The sequence below is a fragment of the Ammospiza nelsoni genome, chromosome 1, assembly GCF_027579445.1.
Source record: "Ammospiza nelsoni isolate bAmmNel1 chromosome 1, bAmmNel1.pri, whole genome shotgun sequence".
NCBI lineage: Eukaryota > Metazoa > Chordata > Aves > Passeriformes > Passerellidae > Ammospiza > Ammospiza nelsoni.
This window is the reverse complement of record NC_080633.1, coordinates 48226596-48250346: the sequence shown is the minus strand read 5'-3', so window position 1 is coordinate 48250346 and position 23751 is coordinate 48226596. Positions and strand designations below refer to the sequence as shown.

The following is a 23751-nucleotide window of genomic DNA, read 5'->3' as shown; positions in this document are numbered from 1 at the left end:
TATTTCTTAACAGAAGAATTATTTTCTGACTCTTTCACTGGGAGATGGATGGACCTTGGATGTCTTTCTCTGGATATTATGTACTACATGTCTCAGAATTTGCATAGAAAATAAACCATGGAGAACCATGCCCCACAAAACTGGTCAGATATAATGACATCTCAATGCTTTTGTTGTGTTGGCTTTGTCTGCTTCACAAGACTTGGCTTAGATAAATGATTCTAGACAAACCCTCACTCGGTATTAAATGATGGTAGTTTTGTGAAACTGTGTAAATTCAATTTAATGTTAATTACAGCAAATATTTTATTTAGGTTTATGAAGTTTTTCAGTGTATGCATGCATGCAAACAGATATGTGTGTTACTTACATGTGCATATTGTTTTTTCCTCATTGTCTCATTCCTCAAGAGGTTTTTTTACATGTTGTAATATTTAAAGGATGGTAAATAGCAAAGCACACAAAATATTTTGATTTTCTTCACTTACAAACATTCTTTTTCAATATGAGATTTCATTAACTGAGGCCTGAGAATAAATTCAAAGACAAGGGGAGAAAGGCACCTTATTTTTAAATAACCCATTTATTTTCCCAAATTAAAAACACCTTCATATCTAAATTCTGAATATTTTGGTAGTTAAATGTAGTCCGTTTGTTACACAGCGCACACATAAAATCATAGAATAGTAGAGATTTGTCTTCTTTTAAAAATTCCTTATATTAAAAAAAAAAAAATCTCCCTATTTGGGATAATTAGAGGTGCAGCTGCATCCTCTTTGTGACATTTGTCTGGAGGAGAATGAAGGCAGAGCAGAACAGTAGAGCAGTACCCAGACATGCAACACATATCAGCATTTTGCAGAGCCCAGCTCTAATCAGAAGAGCTTCACATTCCTGGAGAGGGAGGGAAAGGAAAATGGAACTGAAGTTCAAGGGAACTGAAATTCTCTAGTGAATGGATCCAGTGGGTTTTTTAATCTTTGTGGTTTGTTTTGGGGATTTTTTTGTTTGTATATTTTTTTTATTACTTTGATATTGAGGACAGATGAGGGTATCCTACAGGATGGGCATAGGTTATTGCTGATTTAAGGCAGAATATGAACTCAAAGGTTTTAGGAGGGATTGGTCTTGTATTCCAAATCTTCCCCTGACACCTACAGCGCCTGGCTGCTTTCCTCCAGCAGGGGAAAGATTTGACTGTATAGCTGGTAATTTTGTACTTGGGAATGTCCATCCAAAGGTAGCTAAAATACCACATATGATGACAGTTCCTTTGCTGTAAATTAGTTTTCATCTTATCCTCTGCAATTATTAGAAGCTTGACCTGATCACAGGTAATAAAAGAAGTGTCAGTGCGTGAACCACAGAGCTCCTAAATGGTAGCTGGCTTTTTCACCCAGCTCTGCAGGTCCATATGCCTGGCTGCAAATGCCATTCCAGTTCTGTTTTCCAGAGCTCTGGGACAGAAATTTCCATTTTAAATTTGGACAGCTGTTGTATCTGGCTGCCAAGCAGCCAGTAGATTCACAGGGATGATTAATTTTGAACTGGGGTTTTCTCAGACATAGGGCTGACTTCTCTCCACTGTATTTGAACTAAACACAGCCTGGGCCTTTCCTTTTGCACATGACAGAGGTTTGACCCAGCTTGCTTGAAAAACAAAATCACACAACCTTTCTACAGAAATATCTAAACTCAATGCAAAGCATCACAAGGTAAGCTGATATAGATCTGCAGCTTACCTTGTGATGCTTGGCATTGAGTTTAGGTTCCTTTCCAAGCTCACTGTTCTCAAAGCAGCATGGATTGTAGAGATGCTGGGATGTCCCCAGCCACCACTGCCATTGCTGGTCATGAAATTCCAAGAGAACTATAATTCACTGCTCAAATGGAGTGTCAATCTTCTTGTTCTCTGGTTGTGCCTACCATTGTACACAGGCATTATATCCTTTCCTGGAGATGATAGTTGCTGCAGCAGGAAGGAATTCAGAATTTCACTCTTTAGTGATGACTTAAAAAAAAAAGAGGCCACTGCAGCAATAAAACTGGCTGCTTCACATGTGACCTCCCTGTAGATGCACATCCTCAGGAAATAATCTTCCTCTAATGATTATTTTTACTTGACCGACTTTGATTTTACTTTATTGCTTATAATTTAAGTATTTTTTCCTTTAAAAGGAAATATAACTGAAAGTTGTTTTGCACCTTAAATTTCAGAAGCAAGTGTTATGTCAAAAAGTTTAGATAAAACTGCCTGGAGTGTAACTAAAACAATCTAAAACTAAAATATGCTCTTGTGGTAGTCTAAGGCTTGGAAAATTCCAATTCAAGGAGCCCAAGATTTGGCACAATTTGATTTTGAACTTTTCATTTTACTTAATAAAAAGGTATAGAGATTATTTTTTTTTCCTTATTGATAGGCAATGTAACTAATTTGTTTGGAGCTTATGCTAAAATATATATGTACACTCATTAACTATTTTGTATCTTTTCCTTAAGTTTTCTAAAAAACATTTGTTGAAGAGCTCTGAATTTCTTCTGAATTATGGAGCCATTATGCTTAAATAATGAGTGGAAGTCACAGTCTACCTTACCTAACAGGCATTAAATTTTCCCAAACTTAAAAGGTTTTCATGATAAAATTTGACTTAGGAACACTAAGTCTAACTAATTGACACATATAATAGGAGTCGCAGAGATAAAATTGCTGAGGTAGATTTTGGGTCTTGTGGGTATGACTTCTGTCTAGTCACAAACATTTAATCTGTGTTCATTTGCAGTATTCAAGTGTAGATAGATTAATTTCTTTGGCTTGCTGTTCCCGCTAGCACTGTTCACACTGTTTTCTCACATAGCTCTCTTCTTGCTAGCTTGCTATTTCTCCTGCTGGGCAGGATGAGAATTCATGCCTTAGTTTCTATCTGTATAGAGAGGGCAGACTGCTTTAATGGCATTGGTAAAATTAAAGCAATCATCTCCCAGCACATTCCAAAGTCATAAAAAAGCCCATATTTATAACAGTAGTTCTTTTGAGGTTGGGGGTACTGTGTGCCAGCTCTTCCCAGTGTACTTCATGAGTGTTGTAGTTCAAACAGTACAAAAGTGGCTTGCTGGCCAGGACGTGGGTAATATATTCCATGGTGATTTTGTGAGAGCTGGAGCTTTCTGAAAAGCTGTAGCTCTTGGTTGCTCTCCAGCAGCCCTGGCTGGAGGGACACCTGCTTCACACTCTTGCAGCTGAGCCTCTAGGAGGTCTCATGGGAAGGGTCCCTAACTCCCTGCAGCGAAAGCCATCTGGATTAGCTCACATCTCATCCGGCAGCCGTTTAATCTAAAGTGGATTGACTTTGCCCAAAAAGTCAGGTTAGACAGGAAACCTGGCAGGGTCTGGCTGTAAAATGATCTGGTAATCTCAGTAAATAAACTAGCGTGGCTTTTAGTTTTTTGACCCAGTCCCAGCTATATCTGCAACTGGATGTTTGACTGCTTATTCCATTTTCTGTAAACTTAGTGGATATGGTGAGATATCTGAAAGTAATTTTCCATGCTGAAAAAATTTAATTGAAATGACCACAACCCATTGATTCATTCTATATATCCCTGAAAGAGTACATGATGTGTTACTGCTTGATAACTACATTTGCCCAGTAAACATTAGTTCAGTAGTAAGAGGTCAATAATCTGTGAAGTGCTAAACATGCATCTAACTTTAAAATCTGCCCTCAGAAACTGAAATAAAACCTGAAAGGTGGCTCACAGTTTTTATGCATTGGACAAAATGTGATCATGTGAGTTAAAGCAGTCATTTTGGATTCTTCTAGGCTTTCAAATTATTGGCAGACTGTAGGGTTTAAGATTTTGGAATCTGAACCATTAGCTCCACATAATATAGGCATGTGTAAAGTACAAAGAATTATGCCAAAGCTTTTTGTCTTGCTTGATAATGTATAATTTATTCATTATTGAAAATATGTAGTGCTTTTGACATGCCTGTTATGGTCTATTTAATGATTTTTAGGTGATTTAATTGCACCTCCTTAACATTCAGATTTTTACAAGTTTTACCACTATAGCATCTTTACACAACTGGGACAGATTTCTGATGGTGGCATACATTGAACTCTATTGTTCTTTACATTAGATTACATACTAGCTCAATGAATTAAGGATATACAGTAGTCAAATTACTGCTTTTTTATCTTTTGTAGGGCAAATGATGTGCAGATGTACTTGAAATTTCTTTGCTATTGAGAGGGTCAGATTTATATTGGTGAGGTCAAACTTGATCCAGCAGGTCTTTTGATTAACACGTTATCTAGATAGGAATGTGTTTCATTTTTGGAGGATAACATTTGTAGTCTACTAATATGTATCCAAAAGCTGTCACACCAATAACAACAAAAAAGAAAAACAGACCTCAAAATTTTTACCTGCTAGTAGAAATGGTCGAATATTTGCCAAAACACAAAGCTAAAAAGACCTAGAAATGAGTTTAAGGAAAAACCACCATCATTGTATGTAGATATAATTTTTAAATCTTCATGAAAATTATATCCAGTAGAAATGTATTGGAGTTCTTTATATGTGGTGGAATAATGGGAATGTGGTTTAAATGACTTGCACTGAAAGTATCTTAAATTATTTTCTTCATATTCTTTCAAATATATAGCAGTTACTGAGCTTTGGATACTTCTTACTTACATTGGAGTGTGGGGTTTTTTGTGGTTTTGTTTGTAGATTTTTTTTTAATTCAGGAATCCTCCTGATACATTTTCATTCTAGCACTGAGTTCTGTTGTAAATTAAAAAAATTGGTTTTGGAAAAAAAAAAAATCACATTTGCATATTTAAGTAGTTATCAAGAGAAAAACAAATCTGCTAGTTCTTGCTTCCATTGATTACGCAGAGGCTGAAAATTCCCAAGTCACTGTTATATCTCATTAAGTGTGATGATGGAAGTGGTGTGCAACATCATCATCCCTTTGAATACAGTGCTGTTAAATAAAAAGACAAAAATATTTCCTCATTAAGAATTTTAGCTGACTACCTCTTCACAAATGTTGGTTTAATGTAGTATTTTTCCTTATTTGTAATTCTTGTGCAAATGAACAGATGGGAACATTTTGCCTGTAAAACTTAAGGTTTATTTAGGGAAGGGGTAAATGGTGAATCTCTGTGCTCGTTGATACTTTTAGCATCAGTTTGTCAATTCATAATTCACCTTAAATCTCACTTTAAAAGTTCCCACTCTTCTTGTCCTGAGTTCTGAGGAACAAACATCCACGTATTTACTACTATGATTTCCCAGGTTGATCTGGGTAAGGTTTTGCAGAGGTGCTGTAGAATCAGGAAGGTAATTGCTTTCCTTCCCAGCCCACAGAATAGTGGGTTAGATTTAAAAGGATGAAGAAAATGAGTAAGCGAGTAATTGAAGATGGAAGAGAGAAATTGCTGTCCCCGGTGTTACCTCGGTAGACAGATTGTTCCTTTTTCTGTTAAAAAAAAAAAAAAAAAAAAAAGAAATATGACCAGTTTTGAGAGGGTTCATTTTAGAAAGACACCATTAAAATTGGATTCTTGTGACATTTGGAAGTTGTTCTATCATCTGTTCTTTCACAGTCCTGACTCTTCCCTGAAAACTTCTGATGTGTTTCTGTTATGCCTCTTACCAGAGTGAGGCATGCAGAATAGGGATTCACCTGAGCTGCTTTGGGATTGGGAAAACTGGATCTGGCCCCTACTCCATACTGCTTTCAGGACAGACTAGCATGATTTGGCAATTGATTTATGTGGCTGCTGCACACAGCACCGGTGCGAAGTCTGTGGTAAACTGTCAATACCTGGCAAGACAGAAATAAATTTGTATGTTAATCACCTAGAAATGCAGGGAAATAAATAGTTCCTGTGCTTCAGCGTGTTCATGTGGAAGATATTGTCAGGAATAATGTAAGGAGTAAATGGTCCTTATTCCATTAGCAGTTACAGACAGTACAGCCTTGCTGTGAACAGGCACCTTGGTGTGAGGACATGTACCTAGCAGTGAAATCCATACATCCCTCAGAGATTGCTGCCAGGAGTAAGACAGTGAAGCCATTCAGGGTACAGAAGAAAGCTTTACACAGCCAGAACTGCATTAGAATGCTAGGTTGTCTGTAATTACTGCACTGGGATTTAGCCAGAATAGCTATCGTATTGTGAAACATGCCACGTGCTATTTTTCTACTTTTTTTTTAATAGCATAAGCAGATGTGATTTTGAGTTTTCATCTTATCAAAAGCAATGAACTTTTGTTCACACAGTATCCTATTGAGTTGGCTAACAAATTCTTGAATGTTCTGGTGTGTTAACATGTGTGGCATAAGAGCATAAGCTGTTAAATACCACATAGATGCTGAAGCTGAAAAATGCAAAGATATTACTCAGCCTAGTGGAAAAAAAAAAATCAAAAATTATCTGAAAAATTGGAACTAACAAATCTGTTTCATTTGTATTTCTTACTCCTAGCTTTTCATAAAGCAAAAAATGCCACAGATTTTGTACTAAATGGATGCAATAAATATGCCTGAAGTGCTGTGTTCCATATATTTAATAAATTATATTGTAGGGGGGGTGTTTGCCTACTTCTGAATTATTCACTACAGCATTTTAGATAATGTAGCTTTGTATCTCATTTCTAAACCCGCTCTCAATAACTTAATATTTCAACCACAAATATTCATCATGTTAAGAAAAGGATGATTTTAGGGGGAGGGAGAAAGAAGGAAGGGAACAAAGTGTCTGACATTCCTTTTGAATTTCAAGAATAATTGAAGGTAATGTATTGTCTCACACATGCCAAAACTGTCTTGTGGATCCTCAGCTATTATCTGCTTCTTAATTTCTAGTTATTTAAATCAACAGAGCTGAAGATCAAGCCCTAGTTATACTGGCATCCCACGAGACAGAAACTTTTGAAAAACAGAAACAAACTGAAAATAGCTGGGCTTATAGGCTTGACTTGGAGATAAAATAAAAGTGATGGAGAGATGGTTTTTCTGATTGAACATAGAACTAGTAGTGATGGTAAGAGACAAAATGAGTCATCCTTACTAAATGTCATGAGATTCCTCATGTCCTTTCTGTTTGTTTGTTGATTTAGAATGGGATGAAGCAAAAAACTATTCAACAACTGTAGATCAGGCTTTTTATTTGTGTCCTGCATTTATTTTACCATTGTAAATGCCAGTGAAATTAGTAGTAGTATTTTAAGAGCTGGATAAATGTAGCTGGGTCTTGAAACTCTCTGTGTTTGTCAGGTATTTATCCAAGTGTACCCTACCTGTGCTGTAGCATGGGAGCCAAGAGTGCACATTCAGCCTTCTGCTGTAGTTCTACTTCCATAAGTTTTTGCAAAACTGGTGCTGTAGGGTTCACTGCTGATTGGTGATCCTGTGGTTCCCAGTAGCTTTCCCAAGGAAATGGACCTCATGACACAGTAAAGTATCAAGAGGTGTCCCTAAGGACTTGTACTTTATGGCCAAATTGGAGATAGTTTCAAATGCAGAGAAGGATCTGTAAGATATTCATGCTGGATTGAGGAGGCCATTTGTGTGTCTGTGAGACTCAGTCTCTCTTCAAATGCCCTTTTTGAAATGCTTGGAAATTGTAGGAGGGGAAGTTTTCTTCTCCCAGAAGCTGAAGTCTGTGGGGCTTGTGATGTGTGTGAAGCAGTTTTGTACTGATTTTAAATGTTCTGAATGATAAATGCATCAATGTGGAAAATGAAAGGTTGAGTTGGGGAAATAGTCATGAAAGGCTATTGTCTGCCATTCAGATGAGCAGATGAAAGTGAAAAAAAAATTTAAAGGGGAGTTTTTGAAACTTACAACTCAGTAAGACATTGTTTTCCCTTCCTAAACTACAACTACCCTTCTTAAATACTTATCACATAGATCTTTCTGTATAAAATCCAGGGTTCCAGGCATCCTCTTGATTCCCTAATTAGCCTGTGATTGTTTTGCTTGTACACCAATAGCCCTAATCTGGAAATGTACAACCAACAGGTTCTGCATGCCATCTTCAGAATAATATATTTGTCTACTTTTGAAGTTTCAACAGGCACCTTAATGTATACATTTTGCTTTCTACTATTTTTAATCTTTTATGCAATTGTGAATTATTGACTGGCTAAAACCAACATATAGTACATCTGAAGCTAAAATGAGCAAAAAAGTAGAATCACTCACTTCTACCACCTTATGGCCTGACAGACTCAACCGAAGGAAAAGTAGTAAAACCCATGCTTTCATCAGTGAAGGGGGTGGATCAGACCCTGAGCACACTGCAGAAATGCAGTAATTGTAGAAACCTGTGCTGAGCTTTGCTAGATTTCTGGTAGTAAATGCACTTTTAAAGTCCCTGTCAGCTGGGTCTCACAGAATAGAAATGCCATTGACAAGGAGCTAGGGGTATCTTTCTGTGTCAGAATGATGAGACATTGCAAAGGTGATAAAAAGAGCTTAGCAGAAGGAGGCATTATTTGATGGAGACATATTCTTGGGATTTCTGAGCAGGTTCTTTGTTTCAGCCTGGCAAATAAACCATGAAGCTTATTCAAATGTACATTTCATTGCATCCAATCAAAAAATCAGCTGAGTTAGTAAATATTTTGGGCACCTGTAGTTTTTCATGTAGTGTGTGAAACTGAACATCTGCAATATGTATGTGCATGTAGAAGCTAATGAGTTCTAGTTATATATGGTATGTTTATTCATTAGTTCCATGGAGGAAACTAATAGGTTCAGAATGTAACAAAAAAATGTAACTGAATTCCACAAGATGAATCTGTTTATTTTCACTTAAAATTTTATCTGAGTCCCTTTGTGTTCAGGAGTCCACAAGATCCAATAGACTTAATACAGCTATTTGGTCTGGTAGGGTTTTTTTCTCTTTTTTGTGGTTTATTTGAAATAGTTCCATAACAGTTGTATAAATAGGTGTTTTGGTGTCTGTTGGCTCAATTCTCTTTATTTTTATGCACTTTTAGTCTGTAGTACCACCAAGGAGTCTATCTCCATGAACAACATAGGTGTCTGTGCTTCTAAAGAGTTCAGCCTTTGGGAAACTCCATTCCACAGCTGCTGCAATTCACAGAAGTGAATTACTGACATGCCAGCCTCATAGTGGCTGCATTTGGTTGTAGAGTTTTTCCAGGCATGGGCAATTTCCTTATTAAGAGTTTTCTGCTCAGCAAAAAGAGCTCTGTTGCCAAACATTTTTTGACACAGCACGCTAACACGGTGCTCACCAACACTAGGGAACTGATAGCTTTTGTAAAGGTGCTCATTGAGTGATCTTGCTCTTTTTTTTTTTTTTTTTTGCAGAATCATGTAAACCCAGCATTGGATTTCACACAGACCCCTCCTGGAATGCTGGCCCTTGACAACATGCTGTACTTTGCCAAACATCACCAGGATGCTTATATTCGGGTAAGGCTTCCTCTTGTCATGGAGATCTTTGCAGTTGCCCGCTCACAGTAATTATGTCCTGTTTGCAGTTGACTTTGGAGGGAAGGTTCAACATCCTGGTATCATTAACAGCAAACTCTAGGAAGACAAACCATGTGACACTAAAACATGATGTAAGTCTGTAAAAGGCCTGGGAGAAAGCTGTACAGTTGTCTTGACTGTCATTGCTGAGTCAAATATTCTATTCTATTCTGTTGCAGAGTCAAATATTCAGATACTACTTTTTGCAAGTACTCCTTTTTGCTTAGGCCTGCAAAGAGAAGATAAATGAGCCTGTGCTTTTGTCAGATGCATAATGGATGACCATAAACTCAGGAAGGAGTAATTATGCAGAAATCTCTGACCTGCTACCAAAAACTGACAGCATTTTTTTTTTTTTTGTGGAAAGGAGGATTTGAAGATCAAATGAGAGTTGATCTTCAAATTTGAAGATCAATCACCTTTGAGAGGTGACCAAGTTGGCAGGGTACTGAGAGTTAAGACGCTTCCACTAAAACTACTGCTGTAGGAGAGGTCATGCTAGGAGTAAAATATGTACAAAGCATCATGATTTACATGTATAACCCATTCCTGTCCCCTGCCCACTCCACTTCCTACATTATTTCAAGGTTATTTCAGAGGTAGTTAGAGGAGGTTATGTGTTGCATCCCTACAAGAAGAGGCATACAGCTGAATAATACCTGCCTCTGAAGAGAGCAACTTTTCCTGAACTTTATTGAAATCAAGTGCTTGCCAAGCATAAACCAAGCAAGCACAGATGGAAAGGGAGGATAATCATGAAAGCTGGTGTCTGGAGTTCATAGGGATGGTTTAATTCCCCAAGAAAAATGCTCATGCAAACCAGCTTAAAGAAGATTGTGTATAGCAAGAAAACAGCAGAAACACCAATCATTTCCACTAAAAGTCAAGAATGATCTTTTAATATATGTTATCATCTGTTTTCTGTTTGAAGTAAATTGGTGTCAAAGCTCTAATAGGTTTGCAAAGGGCCTGCTGATATGTATGGACATAATACCATATGATGGGATTGTAGGATTTGCTCTTTAAATGGATCTTTCTCCTCTGTCTGAATCTAGCAATAACTCTTGAAAAAGATACTGTGGTAGTATGCAGTACAATAGTATTTATCAATCCCTATAAATCCCTGAAATCAAGGACTACCTCAGGTGATGAACAAAGAGTAGGTTTTCTGGAGAACTATGCTGAATAGTGTTTTTGTTTATAAAAAGAAATTGCTTACTGTTACTCATTAAAATTTGATAAGATCTGGACTGTGCTACTTCATACTTATAAAAATTCAGTTTAGAGAATTAGAGGTAGCCAGTGCTTCCAAATGGGTCAGACATGTTTTAAAGAAGTCTGAAACGTTTGAAAGAGGACAAAAATTCTGTTGAAATAAAACTCTCATTGACATCTCTCAAGTTTTTCTTATTTTTTCATGTTCATTTTGCAAATGCTGTCTTAAAAATTGGATTCAGTGAAGCATGTAATTAGCCACTTTTTGGAAAGGATTTTGCTGCCAGCTCAGCCCTGTTCCTATAATGCAGTATTTTTGCTGCTGCATTACTGAGAATTTTGTTGTTTTGAGCTGCCTGTTTTTATTCCTGCATGGTCCCTGTTAGGGGAGTGCCTGACTGCCTCATGTATTTCCCTCCTGAGAAAGAGTACACATCCACTAGAAGTGCCTTGCAGAGGCACTCTCAGATTCAATTGCTTGCCTAAAGCTGCTTTGGGGACTGTAAATGTGCTTTGGGAGTATGTTAGTCTATCCACCACTCTGAGGAGTTCTACTTAGTGTTTATACAGCATTGCTGGCACAGTAGGAACACCTCTGAGATGATGGTGTTGTGCAACTCCTACAGCGTTGATAGTCTTTGATTGCAAAAGACACCTACTTTCTCTCTCTTCATCTCCTTGACTTGCTAGCTGGTGTACAGTAATTTCCTGTGGGCCCTGACATGCCTGTTCCTTTTGCACTTCCCTTATTTCACATCTAACATTACCTTTCCTTCATGGCCTTTGGCTCCCAAACCTCCCACAATGCCAATTTGCTCTACTTGTACAGACTGTTGACCTTGCTTATTTTTTAGATGTATTTCTACTCCTGTACCCTAATAAAATTCCTCCTGTGGTCAAGCTGAAGTTTCCACAAGAAATAGTTAGCTATACATTCAGCTATATACTTGCATCCTGAAAAACTTGTTTGACAGAACTCTTCTCTTTTCATTGCTGACACTAGGAAATAGTTTGGTTCCTAGGAGGAGAGATTATTTTCGACTTGTCTCTTTGCAATTCAATTGATTCCTTTGCCATGGGTTAATTCCTAAGCTCCAGATACTATCTCTGCCATGCAGTAATTAGAAATTGAGGCTGAAAATCAGAGCTGGTTTGAAACAAACTGGGAATATCTGAAGTTTTCCCTGATAGAATGTGATGTATTAAGCAGAGACACTATCAGGAAGTCATAATGGTTTCAGTGAGCGTATTGGCAGTGCTGCATTTTAATGGGCAGCACAATTCCCTGCAGTCTGACCTGTGGCTCTTAGGATGCCCCTGCTCCATGACCCTTAGTTCTTGTAGTAATGAAAATAATGGATAAGCAGAAGTTGGAAGAGAATGCAGTCAATAAGTAATCTCTTCCCTTTTCAGTCCTTGTTCTTTCATAAGAGATTCTGCTTAGAAGTAATTTGCATAATAAATAGATTAGTTGGGTAGGAAGGATGTCTGAAACTGAGGTGCCCTCTTGGGGGCTGGCGGTGGGGCTTCAAAGACCAGTAGAAAACTAATGTACTTTAGCACACTAAAGTAGGAAGCGTAAATGCAATTGCAATTTGTTAAAGATGGGTGTGAAGGCACTGCAGCAGATGGGTAACTCTGCATCTTGAAAGCAAAAGGCATTTGGGGGTGAAAATATGGGTGTCACACAGTGAAGGAGGAAACAAAAATAACCACGCTTTTCCCCTTCTTTTAGTCTTTTTTAACTACTTCCCCACAATCCACTTCTTTCATTCACATTTTCCCCATTGTGTACTTTTTCCTGATATTGCAGTAATATGTTTTCTTTACTTGCTGTCTTCTTTCAGATAAACACAGTGTTTATACAAACTTTGAGTTAACAGATTTTGAACCTCAGGGTTCTGTTTGCCATACAAGATGACTGGAGCCTCCAGTAGAAAGATTGCTTAGTGAATGGGAAAAAAACCAAACGTTCTCTTTGACTGTGTGGTGTCATTAGCTATCATTTGGGTTTTTTTTAAAGTGTCCTATTGAATTAGTTTCCTGTTGAGTTATCTTTTCTTTCTCTTTAATTAATTGTCTGGTGCTATCAGTGACTGATATGCACTGGATTTTTTTCATGTTGCACTTAAATAATCAATCACTATAGAGGTTTGGCTTTTAAAAGGTGATGACATAGTATATGGAATGCATTGATGGAAGTAATGTTGAATTTCTACAAGAAATTTTAAAATTTTCCACAGGAAATAATTGGCAGCTTCCCAAGATCCATAATTATAGGACGGCTAGAGTGTATAATTAAATTTAACAGAGAAGAAAATGATTGGAATAAAGCTTTGTGACAGATAATTTTTTTGTTCTTTTGTAGCAGACAAGTCATGTGTTCCCCTACTTTCAATTTATTCCTTTCCAAAACTACTTCAGCTTCACATTCTACTAATTTTAAAAATAAAATTATAAGTTACCATTGAAGGCAGACTTTATTCAATACAGACATATTGAAATTTTTCTTACTGGTAACTTTAGCAATGTGCCTTTTAATTTTTCTGAGTGTAAAGAGTCTGTGGAAAAAACCTTTCTCATTCTAATGAATTTGATGACTGACAAATTGGTGGCTTGTCTCTATTTTTCTTCTGTGTTTCTGACCAGCTATATTCTAGCAGGACTCACTGCTGCTTTGGGGTCAGATTCTGCCTTGAGAGGACACATACTGTGTCTCATCATTTTGTTTGAGCACATGGGATTGGTGCTTCAGGCAGAAAATACAGATAAAATTAGCAGGTTTGGGTCTGAATATTGGCTAGTCACCTATTTTTGGTTCTGTCCAGGTGGCTGCCAAGTTTATGTCCACTTCTTTGCCCTTTATTAGATTAGTAGGCTCTTCATCTGTAGGAATAATATCATTTGACTCTAGCCTGAAATTCAAGTCTCATCTGCAGAAGAAAAAGTTTATCCCTTTTCCTACTGATTTTATCTATTTTGTTAAAATATTTGTTTGATATTGCAAGTGAGATTTTCCATATAAAAGATTATCGCTAGGGTGGGAAGGCAGTGTTGAAATCCATGCTGAAAGTTGAATCCATTTTATGATGGATCCAACGCTTCTAAATTTTTGTGAGTGATGTGTAAGATACTTGGTGGTATGCTCTTAGATTTTCTGTTCTTGCATTTAAAACAAGTTTTAAAAGTTATTAGAGTGTTCCAAGTAAAAAAAAAAACCCAACACGTGGACTTTGGTTGCACCAAAAATTACTTTGAATACCTGAAAATTAGAAGATGACTTAGTTTATGGTCAGTACTAGAAAATCCCCCTTCCCCTGAGTTTGCTGAGCTGGTAATTTGGTTACTCACACAGTTGTAATGCAGGGACACTTCTTCCCCAGCAGCTACATTTGGGGAGGCTGAGGAGGGAGCTCTTTTGCATTTGAAGCTTTCAGAAGTCAGAGAGGAGGAGCAGGTGCTGTTTGCAAGTGCCAGTGATGCAGGCAGGAAGATTGCTGGCATCCTGCAGGGACCTTTCAGAACCCAAATGGGCTGAGTCACAGTCAGACTGTCTGCCGTGTACTTTCTAGCCCATGCAGTTGTTGTATAGGAGGCTGCCTACACATCCTTCCGTCAATTCACAAAGTCTCCTCGTGCCTACTCACTCTCTCCTGATCAGATATGAGGAGTCAACATATAATTTCAGCATTTTCTGAAATAAAATTGAGCTTGATTTCTGCCATGCTTTCCTCCCCTCCCAGAAATGGTAGGAAAAGATGTAACTTTTTTTTCTGTAAAATATAGAGAGAAAAATGAGGTTTTTTACGAGTCTTCCCGGTGAGTCTCATGAATGAATGCAAGGAGACCTAATTGCCTAAGCCAGGTTCCCAGATTATTAATGTGTTCTTGTCTTTTCTCAGCCAAGCTTTCTATTCCACTCACACATCTAAGTGTCTTTCTGCCTGTGCTTTATTTCTTCCCAAACATCACACAATGTTTCTCCTTTACATGACAGCCCTGAGGGCCTCCATCACTGAGGGGGATTGAGATGGGTCCCTCTGCAGTTAAAGATGCAAAATCCTGGAGTGGCTGGTTGCAGCATACACACGAAATTAGCACTGAGGAAGGGAATTCTGAGGGGGTCATGGCACTCTCTGCACAGCCCTGTGTGGAATGTGCAGTGGGATACATAAGGCATGAGTTCAGATCACTTTCCACCATTCATAGCTCTCCTAAATGTTCCCAGGTTTATGGCAGCTCTTGTCTAAATTACATTCTGATCCAAAGGGCCCAGAAATTGATGCAAGCCTAGCAACTGTCCTCAAAAGGTTTTGAATCACACCAAGGTTGCAGCAGTAGCATACAAAGATTGGGCTAGTTTTTGTGCAGCCACGGTCCCTCCACCTGCAAAGCTGAGATGCTTATGCATGAGGAAAGAAAACTAGCTTTTGACTGTCATGGGTTTTCCCATTTACTCCATGTCCAGAGCACTTGTGATGTAACTCTGGCTGCCAAGCTCATTGATGTGCTATAAAAGTTGATGTTTTTCTCAGATATAGCCATACAATAACATTAGGGTGCCCATAGGGCATGTTTTACATTATGAAAGAAAGATAAAATCAAAAACTGTGTCTGCTATATTCTGCAGATACTGCAGGTTTCTGCCTTCCACCTCTGCCATTGGTGAGCCAGGGGAGAACTTCGGGAAAAATATTACCTTCTTACATTTGTGGGCGGCATGGAGGGAGAGAATACCTGACTGGTAGTTTCCAAACTGGACCAGTTCAATGCCCTCTCACATACCTGTGACATACAAATTGAAGAGCACATTCTGGTGCTGCTGCTGAGGATGGCAGGGCAATGGAGCCTTCTTGTCTTGGGCCTTACCACCAGGCTTTATGGTTATTTGTGGGTTCTTCATGGAGAGAAGAAGAAGAAGAAGAAGAAGAAGGTTTTTCTGCAAAGAATGGGGGAAGATGCGAGGCAAACCACTGCATATTTATCTTTAGATGGAAAATAAAAATTGCAGTCATGCTTCATAAGCTAAGGTGTTTGTGTGATAATGAAAATTTATTGCTAGGTGAGCACCTGCAGAACCATGCATATTTAGCTTGAGATTGTTTGGCAGTACATTTGTTTGAAAAGTATAACTTAATAATTTTCCAGAAAAAGTCCAACTTTTGGAAATGTTAAGCCATCACATGTCCGTGGCTCCTTTTTTGTTTTTCAATATCTGTAGAAGGTCTCAAGTTTTCTTCCAGATCTTTGTTTAAATTGCAATTCTAGTATCTTCCAGCAGCAGACAGAAATAACTGTTGCTTTATTTTAGCTTTGCCATGAGAAATTTCTATAATGACTCAGGAATATCAAGGAAGAGTGAGATAAGAGAGAGAAGAAGCATTGGAAATTAAAAATACAGCGTCGCAGGGGACAGTGCAGAGTGAAGGATGTTGGAAGAAGACTGATGCTGAAGCTGAAGCAAATGACAGGCTACCTTAGGAAGAAAGCAAAGTTGGTGATGAGGAGGAGTGAAAACCGGGTCTGTCTGCAGTAGTCTCTTACCCTTCTCAGGAAGCATATCTTAAAGATTTGCATCTTAGACTTACCTAAAGCACCTAAATGAAGAGGGAATGGTGAAGCCTACCATATGTGATAAGGAGGCTTAGGGAAAAAAAAAAAAAGCAGTGTCAAGAAAAGGAAGAGAATCCCTGCAGTTTCTGGATATTTAAATGCTGCTTGACCTTTCATTTTGGGTCTAAGGAGGTTTTTATGATCTCTACTAAATAGCTCTCTGAACCTCTTGATATTAACCTGCAGCAGACTGCTAAAAAGCTTGTTCTCTATTAAGACAGGATCATTTTATAAAATTGGTCTGTAGAAATGCCCTTTTTTAATAGTGCAGCAATATTCGTTGAATTGCCTGCTCTGGGACTTATTAGAAGTATTAATGCAGCTACAGTGGATCTTGCCTTTCTTTCAGTTCTGTATTTATTTCCTAATCACAATGCATCTCTGTTTCATTGCCAAGCTCTGATTTTGGCTCAGGAATCTGAGAATTACATCTGCAGTTGCCATGGGCAATATGCTTTGAGACAATTTCATCTTTAATGTGAAGGATTAAGGGACTGGCTAAGTCGATATTTCTTCTTAGTGAAGGAGAAATGTTTCTGTCTGGTGGTTTCAGCCTCCTGGATTTTGAAGAGGAAGCATTTGAAGATACCTGTCTTCAAAATTTTGCCTTTTGTCAGTCATTAACTCTTAGATGCACGTATAAGCTTCACTACTGAAGCTGATGCAGACTTAAAAACCCATAGTAGTCAAGTGTGGAAAATCCTTCACGTAGTCCACTGCCTTCTGAGGGTCTATTTTGGGATCCTGAGGTAGTGACAGACTCAATGAATAATTCAATGGAAAATCATAAAGGCACACTGCCATAAATTTAGAAAATCTTTTTGATTTTGAGGTTGGTGTCTTCTAAGGAGTTTTTCTGCTGCTGGGAAATTAGCATTATTTCCCTGTGATCTTGGCATGATACTTAAATTTATTTTATTTTAAATTTAAAAATAACTTTTAATGGGTTTATTTATTAATTTTGCATATTTATATTTTATATATTTTTTCTTTATTATAAGTTTGGGGGTTTTTTAATTAGATTTTAAAACAAATTTTTATTGTATGGCCAGGCCACAGGCCACTTGTTAAACCTCAGACTGTTTTCCTCATCCCATCCATCCAGTCTGTCAAGATCCTTCTTCTTACCCTCCAGTAGATCAGCACTCCCATCCACCTTGGCATCATCTGACTGAAGGGGCACATGGTCCCCTCACCCAAATCATTGACAGAGGTGTTAAACAGGACTAGGCTCAATACTGATCCTTGGGGTGCACCACTTGTGACTGGACACCAGCTGGATTTAGTTCCATAGATAGATGGAAAAATATAGTAAATAATTTAAAATAATAATAACTGTACAGAACTGTATTCTACTACTAATACTGTGAAATTCTCATGCTTTAACAGGCTACAGACTTGCATTTGTAGAACTGTCAAGAATATGGATAATACTGATTTCCTAAAAGCTTCACCTCCTTAGATTTTTAAAAAACATTTTTCAACCTCTTCCTCTCTCCTCTCTGCTAGTTAATTAATCTCATTCATTTTCTTCTTATTCTATGCTTCTCTCACTCAGTTTTTCTTTTTTTCCCTTCCATTTTCTGAGCTGCTATTGTTTTGTTCTTGTTTATTTTTACAAAGAACATCACTAAGATATTTCCTGTCTGCCCTCTCTTGGTAATTTTCTTTTGTTTTTCTATTGAGATTTTTGTCTGGACTTTTTTGCTCTTCCCTAAAGCAAAAATACACATTGTTGTTGAATACTACACATTATGGTGGATTTTTTTTTCTGCCTCATGGTAATGGCCAGTATTGATCGAAGACACAAGAGGAAGAGAAGAGGTTCTGCAGAATTTAATACTCGTGTACTGTGAGCTTATTTTGGTTTTTAACTGTATAACATCTAGTGTATTATAAGCTGCATTTCCATGCTTGACCTACCCAATTCTGTAACTTCACAAGGTCTGAAGACAGGAAAAACTGGCAGAAATAGATTTGTAGTATCAGAATAAAGGGCAGCCAAATAGATTTGTACTATTGCAATAAAGGGCAAACCAGTGTCAAGATAGTATTGAAGTTAGATGGGATGTGAGCCAGCAGTGTGCCCAGATGGCCAAAAAGGCCCATAAAATCATGGCTTGGATCAGCAATAGTGTGGCCAGGACAGTGATTATCCCTGTGCACTCAGCACTGCTGAGGCCACACCTTGAATCCTGTGTTCAGTTTTGAGCCCTTCACTGCAAGAATGGCATTGAGGGGCTGGAGTTTGTCAAGACAAGGGCAATGGAGCTGGGGAAGGGTCTGGAGCACAATGAGGAGCCAGCTGAGGGAGCGGGGGGGGTGTTCAACCTGGGAAAAGGAGGCTCAAGAGAGACCATATCACTCTCTACAACTCCCTGAAAGGAGGTTGTAGCAAGGTAGGAGTTTTCCTGTCCCAAGGAAGAAACAGCTGGGCAAGAGGAAATGGCCTTAAGTTGTGCTAGTGGAGGTTTAGGTTGGATACCTAAATTCTTCATGGGAAGGTTGTCAACAACTGGAACAGCCTGCTGTGGGGAGTGGTTGAGTCACCATCCCTGGTGGTATTTAAAGGACATGTAGATGTAGGCACTTGGAGACATGGCTTAGTTAGTGCTCGACTCAGCAGTGTTGAGTTAATGGTTGGACTGGATGATCTTAAATATCTTTTCCAACCTAAATGATTCTGCGATTCTGTGGTGCCAGGAATTCTACTGCAATGTCCATGGTCTCTGCTTCTGAATATTTGTTTTCCCCAAGCAAAATTTAACCACTGTGGCTGCTGATTGTGAATGTCTGGTGGATCTGCAGCTCACTGTGGATTTTTGATGGGGAGGTGGAGGAAGATAATAGGGTGAAGCACTTAATGAGCATTAATGATAGACCTCTGTTTAAAGGAAGGTTGTGTGGGCTTGCAGCTTCCTCACTACTTTCCTTCCAGTGGTAAAATAACTGTTGTGATAAAAACGTGACTCAAGCCAGGAGTATGGTCTATAGATAGAACAAAGTGTTTTTCTGTCTTGAGCTGTGTGTTATATTTCTTTCCCTGGTATTGTTTTCACCGCTTTATGAAGGGAACGTGTCCATTCCCTGCTTATTTCTCCTCCGTAACCACAGTGATAAAGGAAATAACATTAAAACCATGTCCTTATCAGCTCTATTTATAGCATTTTACTTTGGAACAGGATATGAGTCGTGAAGTCGTGAAAAGAGTATTACAAATATAATAATGAATGTTGTAAATCTGTTGCCAAGACTAGGAATGATTTCTCTTTGGATATTTATAAGAACCTATTTTTTTCTTTCCCTTTTTACTGTTGCTGTTTCCTGCAGAAGATCCATATCTGTCAAATTTGCCCACAGATATTTAGATGCAGTAAAGGGCCGTCCATCTTACTTTCTTAAAGGAATGTGACATGGCAGCACAGCTTTATTTTGTACAGCAAATGCTAAAAAAACTGATGCTTGTAGAGAGTGTTTCTGAGGATCATTTTAAGACTGCTTTACATATTGATTACTCAAATTGCCATTTAATTTGCTGTATAGCAATACACAGTGCCTTAACTATTTCTCTGGCATTCTTATTGATTGCTGTAATTCTGTCTTACATTATATGCATATATGGTGTCACCATTAAATATTTATGTGCTCATGAAATGTTAATATGTCAGGTTAATGTGAGACTCAACAAGGTGCATTTGCCAGAAGCGAGCAGAAATACATCCCCATGCTTCCCTCTCCCTCCCCCTTGCCCTTTCAATTTGCCTCTCCATTGATTTTATTACCAGTGTTTCTCTGCTGTATCTAAATCTGTGTGGAAGCAACCCCCCGCTCCAGTATGCAGATTTTATGTTTTATTATGTGAGAGATAAAACTGGGTAATAAAAAGAATGAGGGAAGTGATCTTAGGGAGGTATTGAGACACACAGCTTTCCATTGTGCTGGTGCTACTCTATCTTTGCTTCTGCTTTTGGGTGTAGAACTGTAGCTCTGTCCTCCATGAGAGAGAGTGAAGCAGGATGACTCATCCAGAATATAAAGTCATATTCACATGTTTCTTGAACAGTGGCTGCAGCAACGTAAAACAAAAATAGCAGGGGTGTTTCTCTGATTTACTGTTACCCAGAGATGACATGGAGCAATTGCCTGGCATTTAAACCAAAACTTCTAGAAGGAAGAATCCTCTTGGCAGACTCTGGAACATGACACAGTACTATTGGAAAAGGCCAGTAAAAAATTGTGGTGATAAAGTATATGTCATATCCCTAATGACTTTGTAAGCTTCTGTGGGAAGTGTAAGCAACCCAAGGAAATATCAGCAGCACTGGAAAACAAACCCAAGAGATCACGTTTTCTCATAACACAGAGAGCAACCACCCTTTTACATCCCTGGGTGAAGGGTTGGGAGCAGCTAGAGGCTGCCCTTTGTACTGTAGGACTAAAATAGATGCTTTTTGAAAAGACCTTGGCATGCTGTGTGAAGCACATAACTTTCCTACTTGCTGTAGGGTTTTCACTCTTTTCCCACATGTAGCTGCTTCACAGGAAAGAAGGACTAGAAGCAAATCTCCATCTAGACCTAAACAGTCAAAACCAAGATCTGAGAAGGGAGGGAAAGTTTTTAGTGTCATCCAGTATTGAACTGCTTCTCCCCTCCACCTTTCCTCCTGGTTCTGGGTGGAATTCCAGCCTCGAAGCCCCTTGCAAACCTTTATTTGCAGTAAAAATAGAAAGATTTAAAACAAACAAGTAAAAAGCCACAAACAATACAGAAAGCCAAACAAAAAACATGATGGAGATGGGGGCCAACAAGACAGGAGGAATGCAAGGCAGAGAGCAGTGTCTAAACACCGGTTTGTGAGAAAAATTGTGAGATCATCTGGGATTCTCTGCTGCTTGGCAAAATATCTTACCTTTGAAATTCATTTTCTTCTTCTGTCCCTCATCCCTAGGCTATGCATCAGCTGCTTAGGATGAGGTTTTTCTTTTTGTGAAGTGGCAAAGTTTGTTCTACAAAGACAATTTTTACTTCAAATTTGTTTTGACAATTTCATTTTTTTTTTCCCCAGACCTTATTCTGCTCTTTCTTTTCAGGCTCACTGCTTCAGTGAAATCTATAGTATTTTTATAACTTTTCATTTCTTATTTAGTTGTAGTGCCAAGGAAAACTGTCTCCACTGTATCAGATATGGCAGAACTTAATGGGTATATAAATGTAGAAGGAGTTATTTTCTTTCATTTATTTTACAGTGTTGCTCAATAGAGAATGCAAAGACTCTCCTTCAGTCATTTTTGCACCATTCATGTGCTTGATACAAGAGTGATTGTTCTCTGAAATGTTTTGCACATAAGCAAAAAATTCTTCTCATAATAGAGAGAATGCAGACATTTTCTTCCTTTGTGTGTTGTTTGATTTTATCACTTGAGACTACTTTGAAGACTGAATACAATGATGAAGATTCCGTCTCGGTTTTATAGATCCTTTTAGGTGTGTTCATGCCTATCAATAATTTACCTAATTTCCTTTAACCAGCACATTTAAAATGAAACTATTTCTTTCTCTTTGGCTTCTACTTCAGTTTCTCCAAGTCAGGGTGGTGCAGAACAGCAACATTGCGTAGCAAAGGCAAAACTTCCCAGTTGGTTGTGGAGCAGCACTGTGTTTATATGTTGCTTACTGCCTCAGACATAGAATCATAGAATGGTTTGGAAAGGACCTCAGAAATGTAGTTCCAACCTCAGAGCAGGGAAATCTCCCACTTGACCAGGTTACACAAAGCCCCATCCAGCCTGGCCTTGAACACTTCTAGGGGTGGGGCATCCACAGCTTTTCTAAGCAACCCGTTCCAGTGCCTCACCACCCTCACAGCAACAAATTTCTTCCTAATATCTCATCTAAACCTACTGTCTTTCAGTTTGAAGCCATGACATAAATGGCATAGGTCATTTAGCTGTGGGGAAGACTAAGGTTTATTAAAATACATTTTCCTGAATTCCCCATACAGTTTCCTAGACTAAGTCTGATATGCCCTGTAAATGTTGGATGTGGAGAACAGTGTCGCAGCTCATGGGTTCTTCAAACTGATTGTTTTCCATTTTGATTCCACCTTCAGATTGTCCTGGAGAACAGCAGTCGAGAAGACAAGCATGAGTGCCCATTTGGCCGAAGCAGCATTGAGCTGACAAAGATGCTGTGTGAAATTCTCAAAGTAGGAGAGCTACGTAAGTTGATCTGTTTGCCCTCTAAGAAGTGTGGAGTGAGTTCAGTGATACCTGAGTTTTTTCAATGCAAGGTTTTTCTTCCAAGAAGCACTTTTGGGTATAGATCCATGTAGAACACTGGCACTCAGAATGACTACATCTATTTTCTCTCTCCTACTGGTTTGTGGCATCACAGGGATGAGGGTGGAATAGGTGAAATGGGCACCTATTCTTTGGCTCTCTTCTATGAGAAGCAGGAAAGTTGCATCATTTCTAGGGGAGTCAGTTGATTTCCCATCGGGTGATTTGGTATAGGAAACTTCGTGGTTGTTACATTCCACAACCTTGTCCATAGGTTGGTTTTATATAAGTATCATGGTCATTCTTTGTTGGATTGCTAATCTAAACTGACACATCCCATTTTCTCTTAGATACCTGAAACTCTATCTAAATATCAGATGATAGACATAAAATTTACTCTGATATTAATTACTGTGATATTAATTACTGTGTTTTAATACAGAGTAAACAAGTTGTCTTTGGCTTCAATTACAGTCCCTTGACAAATTGTTAGATACTATCAAACAGAAGAGCACATCTGTATCTTCATTACTATAGCGTGTTGGTATTTATTGATACATATAAATTTCAGTTACCCATCAATAATATTTTGGATCCAGCTGCAGTCTGTTTTGGCAAGCTCTACCAACAAGTTTCATTTTCTCCTTGCAGAAGCAGGGGGCAAAACTGAGATGCTTTGCCTCCCTCAGAGACATCTTCCTTTTGAATTTTTTTCCCTAATAAAGATCTTTTTCTTTTATCTTTACACCCATGTCCATGAAATGTAATGAGAGAAGAGCAATGTAAAAGGCAGCAAGAGAGCCCATAGGTATCGTTGTTCCTACTAGCCCTGATGCCAACAGGCATCAAAAGTTGTTTTAAAAGTATAATTTGGCTGATACACTTGAAGTTTTTAAATGTAATGTCTTGAGAGAATTTATTGACCAAAAAAACCCCACAACTGCCTCTGTGCAATGGGCCAGGATAAAACCTGTGCATTTCTTGTAGCTTCCAAATTGATATTTGTGTTTGACAGACCCAGACAAATGAGACAATATTGGCTTTTGAATACCATCCTAAGTAAACCAGAGTTATTAAGGACCACATTCACTATGTCTATAAATAAAGAGTTTAGCAAC

The 23751-nt window shown here is 38.3% G+C and overlaps 1 protein-coding gene across 2 annotated transcripts in view; it reads left to right on the top strand.

The window, feature by feature from the left end:
• ELMO1 (engulfment and cell motility 1) overlaps positions 1 to 23751 on the top strand; it is a 303943-nt gene that overhangs the window by 133550 nt on the left and 146642 nt on the right. For both annotated transcript variants that reach the window (XM_059473758.1, XM_059473750.1), the window contains exons 15-16: positions 9362 to 9466; positions 22465 to 22573. In XM_059473758.1, coding sequence (XP_059329741.1) covers positions 9362 to 9466; positions 22465 to 22573 — 214 coding nt within the window. The remainder of the gene's footprint in view (positions 1 to 9361; positions 9467 to 22464; positions 22574 to 23751) is intronic.